Source organism: Dicentrarchus labrax, unplaced genomic scaffold (assembly GCF_905237075.1).
Source record: "Dicentrarchus labrax unplaced genomic scaffold, dlabrax2021, whole genome shotgun sequence".
Lineage (NCBI taxonomy): Eukaryota > Metazoa > Chordata > Actinopteri > Moronidae > Dicentrarchus > Dicentrarchus labrax.
Genome location: NW_026136762.1, coordinates 85,743 through 100,746, shown reverse-complemented (window position 1 = coordinate 100,746; position 15,004 = coordinate 85,743). Strand labels below are relative to the sequence as shown.

Below are 15,004 nucleotides of genomic sequence, written 5' to 3'. Positions count from 1 at the left end.
ATCAGACACAGGATCACTTTTATTGGCCACAAGCAGTCTGACTGCCGGTTTATGTTGCTCTCAATGTTCATACACAGAATAAACATAAACAGGACAACAAGCTCAAAAACATACACATAAACTACTATGTACAGTTATAAACAACAACAATAACCTCTGTAGAGCTCATAATGACTGAACATTTTCACATTTAGTAATATTTCTGACTGTATATATAATAATTATCCCTCCATCCATCATCTGAACTGCTGCAGCGTCTCAGTTCGCTGTGGGACAATATTCCAGCAGCTGGAGCGCCAGAGAGACTACAACAACAGAAAATAACTGACCCTAATTTTAGCTTTAATTTTACATAAAATCATAAAATCTGAAATGACCTATAAGAAACTGCTATAATACAATAATCAGACTTACATTTACAGCAGAGTGCTGTTATTATTGGATTATTATTATTTTAATGTGAATGTTAAAAGTTATAGAAGTGTAATAAAAGTCATTATCTGTGAGATTACAGTAATTATTGCTGTTTACACTGATAACAACTGTATTTGGACAGTTTACCTTATACACTGATAAACAACATTTATTCAACGTTTCTGTTTGTTAAATTCACAGGATATTTCTGTAATTTTATTAATATTGCCATGTAAATTAAAACTACAGAAACAATCTGATGCCAAAACTCTCTCATGCGTGTGTGTGTGTGTGTGTGTGTGTGTGTGTGTTACTGTGTGTGTGTGTGTGTGTGTGTGTGTGTGTGTGTGTGTTACTGTGTGTGTGTGTGTGTGTGTGTGTGTGTGTGTGTGTGTGCAGCAGCTGTGTATATTCTCAGTCTGATTATAAAAACTCTGCAGGTTGTTGTGTAACAGAAACAGACCCTGAGCTCCTGTAACCAACACTCTTTTATTTCTCTCTGATTATTGATTAGTCTGTTGGAGCCATATTAAGAGTTTTTGAATTTAGAGAGATGTAATATTAATAATAAATGTAATAAATCTGTTTACTAACCCTGATTCGATAGTCTTAAGGTCACTGAGACTGTTCACTTACCTGACGAAGGTGTGAACGTAAAACTGTCGGTAACTGAAGAGTCCAACCTGCAGTCAAACTGCAATGAGTGCTGAGATTCGGCTGCAGTCACTGCGCTCTCCCTCGTTGTCTCTGAGCTTCGGCTGCAGTCACTGCGCTCTCCCTCGCTGTCTCTGAGCTTCGGCTGCAGTCACTGCGCTCTCCCTCGCTGTCTCTGAGCTGCAGCTGCAGTCACTGCGCTCTCCCTCGCTGTCTCTGAGATTCGGCTGCAGTCACTGCGCTCTCCCTCGCTGTCTCTGAGCTTCGGCTGCAGTCACTGCGCTCTCCCTCGCTGTCTCTGAGATTCGGCTGCAGTCACTGCGCTCTCCCTCGCTGTCTCTGAGCTGCAGCTGCAGTCACTGCGCTCTCCCTCGCTGTCTCTGAGATTCGGCTGCAGTCACTGCGCTCTCCCTCGCTGTCTCTGAGATTCGGCTGCAGTCACTGCGCTCTCCCTCGCTGTCTCTGAGCTTCGGCTGCAGTCACTGCGCTCTCCCTCGCTGTCTCTGAGATTCGGCTGCAGTCACTGCGCTCTCCCTCGCTGTCTCTGAGCTTCGGCTGCAGTCACTGCGCTCTCCCTCGCTGTCTCTGAGCTGCAGCTGCAGTCACTGCGCTCTCCCTCGCTGTCTCTGAGCTTCGGCTGCAGTCACTGCGCTCTCCCTCGCTGTCTCTGAGCTTCGGCTGCAGTCACTGCGCTCTCCCTCGCTGTCTCTGAGCTTCGGCTGCAGTCACTGCGCTCTCCCTCGCTGTCTCTGAGCTTCGGCTGCAGTCACTGCGCTCTCCCTCGCCGTCTCTGAGCTGCAGCTGCAGTCACTGCGCTCTCCCTCGCCGTCTCTGAGCTGCAGCTGCAGTCACTGCGCTCTCCCTCGCCGTCTCTGAGCTTCGGCTGCAGTCACTGCGCTCTCCCTCGCTGTCTCTGAGCTGCAGCTGCAGTGTCTGTAAACCCTGAATTCTAGACAATGTAGAATTAAAACAAAGGGAATCTTCATGTTCTCCACTGGGAACTCTGACTGACTTCATCTGGGGATTATTAGCTGATTCCATTGGAGCAGATAGTGATAATAGTTCACATGTTACTGTGCTAAAGATGTACACAGTAAACAATCAGAAATACAGGTTTAATGTAAAAAAGTAGATGTTGGCAGTGCAGTTTCTAACCACAGCACTTTTGGGGAAATGAATGTAAACATTTACATTAAATTGTATTTATAACGTTTTTCTAATGTGGGAAACAAACTGAATTCACCTTTATTATAGTGTTAAATACCTTTTAAGAAGCTAGCCGCGCTGCTAATCTGTATTTGTTCACATTAAAAGTAACTTCAAGAAAGATGAAGGATTCTCATTAATTAATAACTTCAGGCTTGTAGATCTAATGAAGAAGCCTCAGAAACAGATTTTATTGGACTGCTGAGGAGTTAAAATACTCAGATTACTCCGCAGTGAAGAGCTCAACCCCCATTGGCTCTCAGATGGAGGACTGCAGTCGGACCCTCCTCCCGAGAACAAGGTTCCTTTCAAGCCTTCAGCGGAGCCGGTGGAGATAAGAGGTTTCCATCAGAGTATAAAGAGCAGGTGTTCAGACAGCGAGGCAGAGCAACTGCAGAGTGGCTGCACACAGACAGACAGGTGGACAGACAGACAGGTGATGATGCTGGTATTGGTAGTTCTGTTCGGCGTCTGGCTGAACTCAGCCTCAGCTGCAAAGGTGAGTGTGACCTGATCACAGCTCCATACGTTTAACAAAGTATAAATCTGTTGTTTTTATATTATTTTATGTTTGCTGCTCTTTACAGACGCAGATATTCTGTTTGTCTTCATGTTTAAATCAGCTGAGAGCGTTCAGCAGCGGATGAATCCACATATTATATATTTTTATCATTTTTAACAATCATACAGACTTAATATTAATCTTTTCTGACAGATTCACAGTTTTCTTCTCATTATTCAACAACAACAACAACAACAACAATAATAATTAAAGCTGCAAGCAGCGTTGGGCGGGACCTCGCACTCCACGCAACTCGGGGCGTGCTGCGGCCACGTTGTGTCCTGTCGTAACACGAATTAATCATATATATATTCAGTGCTGGTTTGAGTCTGAACATGAAGACACATAAAGATTATCAGCAGCTCATATCAGTCACCGTCACTGTTTTGATTTGCTTCCTGACAAACTAACCAATCAGAGAACAATCAGCTTTCTATCGCACTGAGAACATCTGACCTCTGCAGCAAACACAGTCTTTGTGTGACCTTTTGATTTTAAGGGTGCAGGAAAACTTTAAAACTATACAGACATTATAAAAAGTTTAATGAAATATCAGGAAAACTGCAACACTTCAATTCACTTCCTGCAGTTCACTGTTTGTGTCCATTGATCAGTTTATCAGCTGTTCTGTGTGTGTGTGTGTGTGTGTGTGTGTGTGTGTGTGTGTGTGTGTGTGTGTGTGTGTGTGTGTGTGCAGCTGGGCGTGGTGCAGACGGAGGGGGGGCAGGTGGAGGGGAAGAGTCACAGGATGGGGCTGTTCAGGACCGTTGACGTCTTTAAAGGAATCCCCTTTGCTGACGTCCCCGGAAAGTGGGAGAAACCAAAACCTCATCCCGGATGGAGCGGTAAGTCTGTGACCTCCAGTGGGTTGACCCCTCACCTGGCTGCTGGGTGAACAGGTGTACACCGTGACATCACTGCTGGGTGTACAGGTGTACACCGTGACATCACTGCTGGGTGTACAGGTGTACATTGTGACATCACTGCTGGGTGTACAGGTGTACATTGTGACATCACTGCTGGGTGTACAGGTCAGACTAGTTGAATAAATTCTGACATTTTCCATCAATTCAAAGACAAAAGCTAAAAAGACATGGTTAGCTTAGCTTAGCATAAAGACTGGAAGCAGGAGGAAAGAGCTAGCTTGGCTCTGAACCTGTGTGAATATAAGGAGTTAATTAGTCCTGACTGAACGAGCAGTGCAATGAGGTTTAATGAGCTGAAGAATGAAATAAAATGGAAACAAATTCAAGTGTTTGTTGATTCCAGGAATCCTGAAGGCGATTAAATATCGGGATCGCTGCCTGCAGGTGACGCTGCTGCAGACAAAAACCCAGGGCAGCGAGGACTGTCTGTACCTGAACATCTTCGTTCCACAGGGACGGAAATGTAGGTAACACACACACACACACACACACACACACACTGAAGCTTTTGTACAGGAAGTCTTACATCATGTGACAAACTGCCACTTTAAGTTAAACTTCATAAACTCTTTTTTTTATTTTCTGAGACGTTTCTGCACATTTTATTTTAATAGTTAATATTAATAATTTAGTCAGGAAAGAAAGTCATTTCCTGAAAGTTAGCACTGGAGCTAATCTGTTAGCATGTTTACTGCTAGCCAACCACAGGCTGTGTGAACTATTACATATGTATATATTGTGTATATATATACATATATATATATATATATACACGTAATATATATATATATGTATATATGTATATAGTCTGTCTTTGACAATGAGATCTTCAAATAAAAAAATGATGCTCAGCTACAGAACACCTTCGACCTTAAACAACTAATAATAAACAACTACAACCTCGTTAGAGAGGCTGAGATAACGAGTGTCTCCCTGCGTCAGTGTCCTCCAACCTGCCGGTGATGGTGTACCTGTTCGGAGGAGCCTTCCTGTTGGGGGCGTCCAACGACGTGGCGATCCTCGGAGACTCTCTGTACGACGGGAAGGAGATGGCCGAAAGAGGCAACGTCATCATCGTCACGGTGAACTACAGAGTCGGGACGCTGGGATTCCTGAGCTCCGGAGACGCCCGACTGCCAGGTCTGACCCACACACACTCTCTATTCATCTTCTATTGATTGATTGGTCAGTGCAGTGGGTCCCAAACTGAGGGTCGGGACCCCCACTAGGGGTCGCCAAAGCTTTACAGGGGGTTTAATTAACATTTAGTTAATATCTGTGACTAAAACTTTAATGAAATAGTTATTTAGTTATAGTGTATATTATCATTGATCACAGTGTATATTATTATAATATTATTATTGATCTGAACAGTGAACTCAATAACTGCAGGAAGTTTGATTATTTCCTGTGAATATTGATCAGAGATGAGTTTTCCTGATATTTTGATCCATTCTCTGTCTCTCATTTCTAACAGACTAATATTATTTGAAGAATATATATATATATATATATATATATATATATATATATATATATATATATATATATATATATATATATATTATAAGAATAGTATGAAATATACAGACAATGTGTCACTGAGTCAGGGGTCAGTTGAATGTTGGGAAGCAGAAACAACTGATCAGAACAGGTGATTGATTATCTAAATTAGCCGGCTGCACTTTGTGGGACTTTTCCCTCCACGCTGAAGCACAGAGTCAGTATTTCAGGGTCAGACTGGGATCGATCTGGAGAGTTTTGGTGACGGCTTGTGATTTCCCAGCATGCATGTGATTGGAGCTGTTATGTGTTTGTGGTCTTATCAGTGTGTAAGCAGATAAACTGAGGCTGTTAGCTCAGCTGCTACACTTTGTGGCTCAGGTGTGAGGAGTTGGTTGTTGAGTCTGAGTCAGTTAACACATTTATTACTTCTTCCACTTCAGGAACTTTTCAACCAACCCAGGAAGCTTTCTGAGAACTCGGGAACTGAATCTGCATTTCAATCACAAGAGTCTTTAGATCCATTCAAACAGAGACTGTGGTCAACAGTGAAATGACTAATACTGGCCCCGACTAAAGATTGTTGACTAGCAGTCGTTAGTTAAAGCCAGTGGTTGACTGTTGATGGTTTTTGACATCACTGTATTGGTTATAATGTGTATATCTGTTAAATGCTAACAGAAACAGCAGTAATGATTGTGAGTCAGAACAAGCAGCAACACAGTGAAACATCACACAGTCTGGTTGTTCAACACGGAATAAATAACTTCCAACTTCACTGAAACTAATCCTGACTGATCGATCCGATGGATGATGGATAACAGTTACTGACTAATTAACTGGCTACAAAATGGCTGCCACCGTGTCTTCATCCCCAGAGTCAGAGTCCTGGTCGGAGCCTCGTTCCGGTTCTGTGGCTCATTCGGGCCCCGCTTCCCGGCAGTATTCCCCACTGTGTCCCTCTGCTCCTACTCTAGCAGTGTTTAAACTCCTTCCAGCTCAACAGGACCGCTAATAGCAGTACATAGCATATGCAGCGGTGCAGCAGTCAGAGACTTCCTGTGTTTTTACCTCTCAGGTAACTACGGCCTGTGGGATCAGCATGCTGCCATCTCCTGGGTCCGCAGGAACATCGAGGCGTTCGGAGGAAACCCAGACAACATCACCATCTTCGGCCAATCAGCTGGAGCCGCCAGCGTCAGCTTCCAGGTCAGAGGATAAAATTATTGATTACAACCAATTCAATTCAATTCAATTTTATTTGTATAGCGCCAATTCATAACAGAAGTTATCTCAGGACACTTTTCAAATAGAGCAGGTCTAGACCGAACTCTTTAAAACATTAATTACAGAGACCCAACAGTACCACCATGAGCAAGACCTTGGAGACAAGGGCAAGGAAAAACTGCCTGTTAAAAGGCAGAAACCTAGGACAGATCCTCCGGCTCTAGGTGGGTGGTCGTCTGTCTCGACCAGTTGGGGTGATAGAGAGAGAGAGAGAGAGAGAGAGAGAGAGAGAGAGAGAGAGAGAGAGACAGACAGACAGACAGACAGACAGACAGGTGCACAGCAACAACAGTATTGACAATGGCAATCTAGCAGGACCATGGCAGGAGGCTCCACCAGGATCCATGAGAACCTGCGAGACGAGAAAGCACAAGAACTCCGGGGAAGAAGTGAAGTTAGTAACATGCATTAATGGGACATGAATGAGTGCAGAAAGAGAGAGGAAGAGAGGAGCTCAGTGCACCATGGGAAATCCCCCCGATAGTCTAGGCCTATAGCAGCATAACTAAGGGATGGTTCAGGACTCACCTGATCCAGCCCTAACTATAAGCTTTATCAAAGAGGAATGTCTTAAGCCTACTCTTGAATGTGGTGAGGGTGTCTGCCTCCCGAACCACAACTGGAAGCTGGTTCCACAGGAGAGGAGCTTGGTAACTGAAGGCTCTGGCTCCTGTTCTACTTTTAGAGACTATAGGAACCACAAGTAGCCCAGCATTCAGAGAACGTAGTGTTCTAGTGGGGTAATAGGGTACTATGAGCTCTTTAAGATATGAAGGGGCCTGACCATGAAGAGCTTTATAGGTGAGGAGGAGTATTTTAAATTCAATTCTACATTTTATAGGGAGCCAATGCAGAGTAGCTAGTACAGGAGAGATGTGATCTCTTTTTCTAGTTCCTGTCAGTACTCGTGCTGCAGCGTTCTGAATTAATTGGAGCGTTTTAATGGACTTATTGGGGCAACCTGATAATAAAGAGTTGCAGTAATCCAGCCTTGAAGTAAGAAATGCATGGATTTAAATGGAGTTAAATGACAAATCCTGATCAAAGATAACTCCGATCAGAGATGGATTTTACAAACTGTCTTTTTAAATCAATTTTGTGAGTTGTTTTTTTTTTATATAGTTTATTTATAGTTTTTCATTCACAAACAGAACCATACACACAAATATCCCTTCCACCGACCCACCAACCCGTCCCGAGGATTTACAGACGTCAATCAGAAAAATAAATAACAAAGATATAAATAAAATCCATCAAAAAATAAATAGATTCTTAAATATAAAAATGGAAAAAAAAAAACAATAGTAATTAAGACATTTGGCTTCGGACTATGAAGAGCTTTCAAACATGTTTAACAAATGGTGACCACTCTGCTTTACAGCACTTACCCAATCAGGTTCAACCTTTAAATTAAAAATACTGAGGCAGCAAAAGAATAAAGTAGATTAAATGTGAGAAATGTAAATCAAAATTATAAAATTACAAAACTAATTACGAAGAAGTCAAATTGTTTTTACCTCCAACATTAAATCTGTTTAATCTGTTTCCATGTGGTAAAATTATGAGGTATAGTGAGTCATAATTTAGATTTTCTTTTATGAGACTAATTATGTTTAAATTATTGTCAAAAACAAAATAAAAATGACCTTTTATAATTTTGACAAACTTAAGACTTTCAAAAACTAACTTAATTATGAGTTAGTATCACTTACTAACTCATGACATACTACTAAAACAAACATTTAACATTTAGAATTATTATGTAATAATTTTGGCTTATATTTCTAACTTTTCTCTTTATTTTAGTTGTTTGGTTTCTTCAATTAATGTTGGCAGGAAGGAACAATCAGATAGTGACACACTGAACCTCATCATGTTGATGTCTATGTGTCTGTCTGTCTGCCTGCTTGACTGTCTGTTTGCCTGTCTGTCTGCCTGTCTGCCTGTCTGCCTGTCTGTCCCCTCAGATGCTGTCTCCCTACAGTAAGGGCTTGTTCCGCAGGGCAATCTCACAGTGTGGTGTGGCCCTCAGTCCCTGGGCCCTGCAGAACAACCCGATGGCTCTCACCAAGAAGGTCCATAAACCTGCTGCTTTATTTCCTGACTGTGATGACGATAAATATTAAGATATACATTTGGATCAAATAATTATTGTTCAGCTCTGCATTAATATCAGATTGTTGATTTGTGCTTCTGCAGGTTGCTCGGAGAGTCGGCTGCTGGAGAACCAACATAGACTTGATGATAACGTGTCTGAAGATGAGCGACCCCGTCGGTCTCACCATGGCTGGAAAAATCGACGTGCTGCTTATTCTGGGAAAAGGTCTGAACAACAGAAGAATCCCCTCTGAGTATATTTTACCCCTTCCTCCCACTCAGACCTAGTTTAAACGAACACTGGTGGACTGAGTGTGAAAATTTGTTCAGATTTACTACAAGTGATAACACAGTGCAGGGGGGAGTTTTTCTGCCAACACTTGTGATTTCTCTCTTGCAAATTAGTGTTTTAATATTTATTCATAACTAATGTAAGATTTTGAAGTTTTAGGACAGTTTACTTACTTGTAACTCTAACCACTTTCCTTCCAAATGTCGTCCTTTTTGAGGATATCCTTATAAAAATGAGCTGTGGATCATTTCAGATGTTCCATTTCTCGAACTTATAGGACATAAAGGATGGAGACAGATAATACACGTATAGTGCGCAGATTTGTTATATCACATGTTATCTTTAGGAAACAAAGCTGGCTATAGCCTTGATATCGAATGCTGACTAGAGGTGAAACAGAAACGTCAGGTCATCAGCAAAGATTTTGATAAATAAAAGAACCAGAGCAATTTGTTTTGTTTGCTGAGGTTTCCAGTCCATAAAAGTTGGACACTTCTATCTCAGTGTCTCGCTCCTGTCCCCAGGTGTGGTCATGGATCTCCTTGAATTCTCTCCAGTGGTCGATGGGGATTTTATCCCTGATGAGCCAAGTAAGTTGTTTCACAATGCGGCTCAGTTTGATTACCTGGCTGGAGTGAACAGCATGGATGGACATTTCTTCGCTGGAGTTGATGTTCCTAATATCAACCAAAAAAATGCAACCACTGTGTGAGTACAGGAACACCATGGATGGACTTTGTACATAAGTAGATATATATAGGAAATGTACATTTCTAGTAAAAACATAGTTTATAAATAACACAAATTTAATATCATGCAAAAATGTATATTTTTAGGCTGTGATTCGCATATGGCTCAATTCTGGGCCCACTGCTCTTCAGTCTTTATATGTTACTACACATGGAAGTCATGTGTCAATTTTAAGTTTCATCACTATGCAGACAACACGTGGATGTTGATCCTGATGATGTCAGACCTTTCACCGCTTAAAAACTGTATCTGTGACGTGTGTGGACGACTATTGTTTACTACTATAAACATAATGCTGCCATCTTTGTGGACCTCTCCAAGGCAACTCAATGGTTGACCTCTCCTTTGTTTTAACACATTAAAAGTAAAATTGGTTTTAGTTCTAGTGCCTGTGAATGGTTTCTGGACTACCTGTCGGCAACAGTCAATTAACTTGTTGGTAGTTGTGAGGTTTTACCATAATGAAGGGTGTTCCACAAGGTTCAGTTCTTTTTACTGTTTATATTAATAATATTCTTTATGTATTTATTATTTAATTACGTGCCATGTACATTTATATGCAGATGATACAATATTGTGCTGTATTGCAGATTCCGCCCAGCTATCTATGGAGAACCTACAACACTCTTTTAATGTTCTTCAAAATGCACTCACTGATCTTAAACTTGTACTGAATGCACAAAAAACTCTGTTGCTCTCTAGAGTAAGAGATATTAATAAAAACGTCTATATTTCCACTGAGCAAGGATCCAACATTGAGAAAGTTTCCCAATATAGATACATCTGTATCTTGATAGATGACAAACTCACATTCAAACACCGTATTAACAGTCTTGTCATGAAACTACAGCCAAAATTAGTTTTTTATGTAGAAAAAGAACCAACTTGCCTATATTTTGTAGGAAAAGGATTGTTGAAGCAGTTTTCTCTCCATTAAGGATTATGGATGTGGTTTATATATGCCTCAGCCTTTGGATGCCGGTTATCATTCTGTATATTCAAGTTATTACTGCTGATGTCTGGAGCACTCACCACTGCATCCTTTATAGAAAATGTTGGGTGGTCTGTATTTGTTTATCTGTAACGCTTTTATTGGAATATCTGCTTGTAGTTTTTATGCTTGGACAATGTGGAATTCTTTACAAAGAAGGATCGATGCTCTTGTACCTCTGTGAATTTAAATCCATGATGGAAAATTATTCAACCGCTTTTTGCATTTGTTTTATTTAACAGTTTTTTGTTTTTGTTTAAGTATTTTTTGGGCTTTTCTTGCTTTTACTTGATAGTGACAGCTGAAACAGGAAAGGGGGGCAGAGAGAGAGGATGACACACAGCAAAGGGCCACAGGTCGGATTCAAACCCTTGGCTGCTGCAGCAAGGACTCAGCCTTGGTACATGGGATGCCAGCTCTAACCACTGAGCTAACCGTATAGCACCCCTATTTGAACTGTTTTAATTACTTTGTCAGCTGATATATTTTTTTATCTCTTTAATATCCAGCCCTCAGTGATTTTGGAGTACGAGTATGGTTAAGTGTTAATGGAAACAGTTAGGCATTCAGTGAAATCCTCTTCTCTTTCTCTCTGAGAGTTTAATTGATTCCACTCATGTCTGTATGCTAAATATGAAGCTACAGCCAAGAGCTTAGCTTAGCTTAGCATAAAGACTGGGAACAGGAGGAAACTAGGCTAGCCTGGCTCCGTTCAAAGGTAACAAAATCTACTTACCTGAACCTCTAAAGCTTGATCTCCACCAGGGTTATACAAATTGAATTGAATGCTGAAGTTGCAGCGTGAAAAGAGCAAAGTGATATTTGGAGATGATCTGATCAGGGTCACCTGTAGAGATGTTCTGGTTGCGTGACCTGGTTTCTGTTCCCGTGTGTGCCTCAGGGCGCAGGTGAGGGGTCTGCTGGCTGGTCTGACGAAGGAAAAGGGGAACGCCGCCATCGACTCGGCCTACAGCACCTACACATCTCACTGGGGTTCGGCTCCTGAGCAGGCGGTGGTAAAGAAGACGGTGGCCGACATTGAGACTGACTTCCTGTTCCTGGTTCCCACTCAGATTGCCCTCCAGCTCCACGCCAACAACTCTAGGTCAGCTCTGATTGGTCCCGCTTTAAAGTCTCTGTTGTAGCTGGTGAAAGTTTTACATTTTGTCTTCCTCTTTACTGCAGAGCAGGTTTTACAGTTTTATCACCTTTAGAGCAAAACAGTCCACGAATATAACATTAGTTATCAGATGTAACTAGCTCAATGAAGATGAATATAGATTAATTTAATTTACCCATCTAACTAGTAACCATTGATGTAGACTAGTTAGCTAGTTATCTAGTGTAGCTAACTTAAGACGTGACAATGTATATATATATATGTCTCTTTTCTGTTTTAGCCATCTTCAAAATGTGGTTGTCTTTTCATTGATTAGCCTAGCACATAGCATATCTAAGTACAGCAAAGGAGGAAGAGGAGGTTCTGACTGAGGCTTGCTCAACTGGGATTGGAGCACAGAGCAAAAAGGGGTGGGGCTTAGGAAGGATTAATTGTGACCTTGACGAAGGAACGTGGGATTAGACAATGTAGAATTTATTTCCCTGTGTTTTCCAGTGATGTGGACCGATGTCACACAGGTTGATATTGACTTTATAATGAGAATCATGTTGTTTCTGTTGTTTGTCCCTCAGTGGAGCCCATACCTACTCCTACCTGTTCAACATGAAGACTCGTATCCCAGGATTCCCTCACTGGGTGGAGGCGGAGCACGCTGAGGACCTGCAGTACGTGTTCGGTAAACCCTTTGCTACCCCGCTGGTCTACTTCCCCCGACACAGAGACCTGTCCGGGTACATGATCGCATACTGGACCAACTTCGCCAAGACCGGGTAAACTTCCAGCATGCACTCCAAACACACAGGTCAACACAAAGGTAATAGACCTCAGTACGACCTGGTCTGTCTCTGACACAACAGAGCAGTGAATACTGGTCTTTACTGGTTTTTACCAGTCCTCTGATTCAAACTAGACTACTGTTTGTTTCTGTAAGTCTGAACTGGTTTAAACTGATGAATGAACTGATGGACAGGGGGAAACAGATCTGAAACAGTGTTTGTCTGGCCTCTCTTAAACTGGTGTAAACTCTCACTCTCCTCCTGCCCAGTGATCCCAGTAAAGGCGACAGCAGAGTCCCAGTTCCCTGGCCCGCCTTCACCAAATACCACCATCCCTACCTGACTATTAACCACAAGATCACCAAGTCCTCCGTCAGGTACTACACTACGACTGTACTCTGCTATGTTCTTCTTCTCGATGCTGCTGTAAATTATTATTATCACTTTATTCTTTGTACCAGCTGACTAAAATCCATCTTCTCTTTGATTCTGCTGTATTTTATTGTAATGAAAACATGGCAGATGAGATAAAGACAGATGATGTGTTGCTGTTCGACGAGGTTTTGTTCTTTTTGACTGTAATTCGTCTGTTTGTTTCAGCTACGACCTGAGATCAGACTACGTAACTTACTGGACCAAAACCTACAGCAGCCTGCCAACAATCAAGAGGGAAGAAGAGGAGGAATAAGATGGAGGGATGAAGAGAGGAGCTGTCTGTTTAAACAGCAAAAGACAGTCTAATTGAACCTGTTGAGAAGCTCCGTTCACATTGCTGCTGCTTTTTATTCTGAACGTTTCTTCCCCTCAGTAGTAATTTTATATAATAATAATATATTCAAACATGTAAGCTGCATTATTAACAGTATTAAGAGAACGGATGGTGAGACATAAAGAAATAAAACATCAGTAAGGAATTAATGAGCATATTAGCATTAATCTGACCTGTGTAATAAAGGAAGCTGAACTCAGCACTGTGTCTTTATTTCTGAGCTGCTGTTCACCGTCTGTGTGTCCACCGTTGTTGTCTGTCTCGCTGTGGTCGTTTATGCTTCACCACAAGAAACTTCTCCATTTTCAGGCGGTATGGTTCAAAGTCATGATCATGACCGCAACTAGTCCTCGCAAGTCTCAACACTTTAAGGAAATATCTGATCGATTGTCAGTAAGTATGATCTATCATTAAAAGTAAACCATTTTTAAAGTCATACATATTATATTATATATATTTTGGAGTTTTTGTAATGAAATCTACTTCAGTACATTTAATATCTGAAATTGATTTTTACTTTTAAAGGTTTTTATTTTTAATGGGTTTATTGAGTATTTTTAGTACTTAACTGAATGAAAGTGACAATGTAAAAATGTTACAACCTGTTTTTAACCCAAATTAATATTACAATTATTATCCAAAGTATTTTCTCAAATTATTATTTTCAAATATTTTATTTAATCTCAAATTATATATTTTTTAAATTCTGGTGCAGCAAACTTTTGTTCTTCTTCTGAGAAACAGAAATTAATTTGTAGAACATTTTTAAAACTAATTAATTTCAATTAAAAAATATAATATCTGCAAAAGGTCGAACTTCCCCACAGTTCAATCCTTCATTTTACTGAAACTATGAACATTAAAGTTTAACGTTCATTCATTCAGACTCACTGGCGCTGTAAACAAGAGAGACCACATCATAAAGTCGGTACGGTCCGTTCCTCCATTCCATTACTCCATTATATTCCTTTAGTTTACGGTCTGTTTACTGTCTGTTTACGGTCTGTTTACTCTCTGTTTACTGTCTGTTCACTATGTGTTTACAGTCTGTTTACAGTCTGTTTACTGTCTGTTTACTGTCTGTTCACCGCCTGTTTACGGTCTGTTTACTGTCTGTTTACGTTCTGTTCACTATCTGTTTACAGTCTGTTTACTGTCTGTTCACTGTCTGTTTACAGTCTGTTCACTGTCTGTTCACTGTCTGTTTACGGTCTGTTTACTGTCTGTTTACTGTCTGTTCACTCTCTGTTTACAGTCTGTTTACTGTCTGTTTACGGTCTGTTTACTGTCTGTTCACTGTCTGTTTACTGTCTGTGTACAGTCTGTTTACGGTCTGTTTACTGTCTGTTCACTCTCTGTTTACAGTCTGTTTACTGTCTGTTTTCTGTCTGTTTACAGGCTGTTTACTGTCTGTTTACTGTCTGTTCACTGTCTGTTTACGGTCTGTTTACTGTCTGTTTACGGTCTGTTCACTCTCTGTTTACAGTCTGTTTACTGTCTGTTTACTGTCTGTTCACTGTCTGTTTACAGTCTGTTTACTGTCTGTTCACTGTCTGTTTACTGTCTGTTTACTGTCTGTTCACTCTCTGTTTACAGTCTATTTACTGTCTGTTTACGGTCTTTTTACAGTCTGTTTACAGTCTGTTTACTGTCTGTT

The 15,004-nt window shown here is 41.1% G+C and overlaps 1 protein-coding gene across 1 annotated transcript; it reads left to right on the top strand.

Annotated features, from left to right (window-relative positions):
- Positions 1-2,624: 2,624 nt before the first annotated feature.
- On the top strand, positions 2,625-13,546 carry LOC127359706 (bile salt-activated lipase-like). The gene is made up of 12 exons (XM_051393706.1): positions 2,625-2,773; positions 3,534-3,681; positions 4,106-4,225; positions 4,705-4,902; positions 6,344-6,474; positions 8,520-8,627; positions 8,752-8,875; positions 9,466-9,649; positions 11,584-11,787; positions 12,375-12,572; positions 12,848-12,955; positions 13,179-13,546. Exons 1-12 carry the CDS (start codon positions 2,714-2,716, stop codon positions 13,264-13,266), a joined length of 1,671 nt encoding a protein of 556 aa, XP_051249666.1. The 5' UTR covers positions 2,625-2,713; the 3' UTR covers positions 13,267-13,546.
- Positions 13,547-15,004: the final 1,458 nt, after the last annotated feature.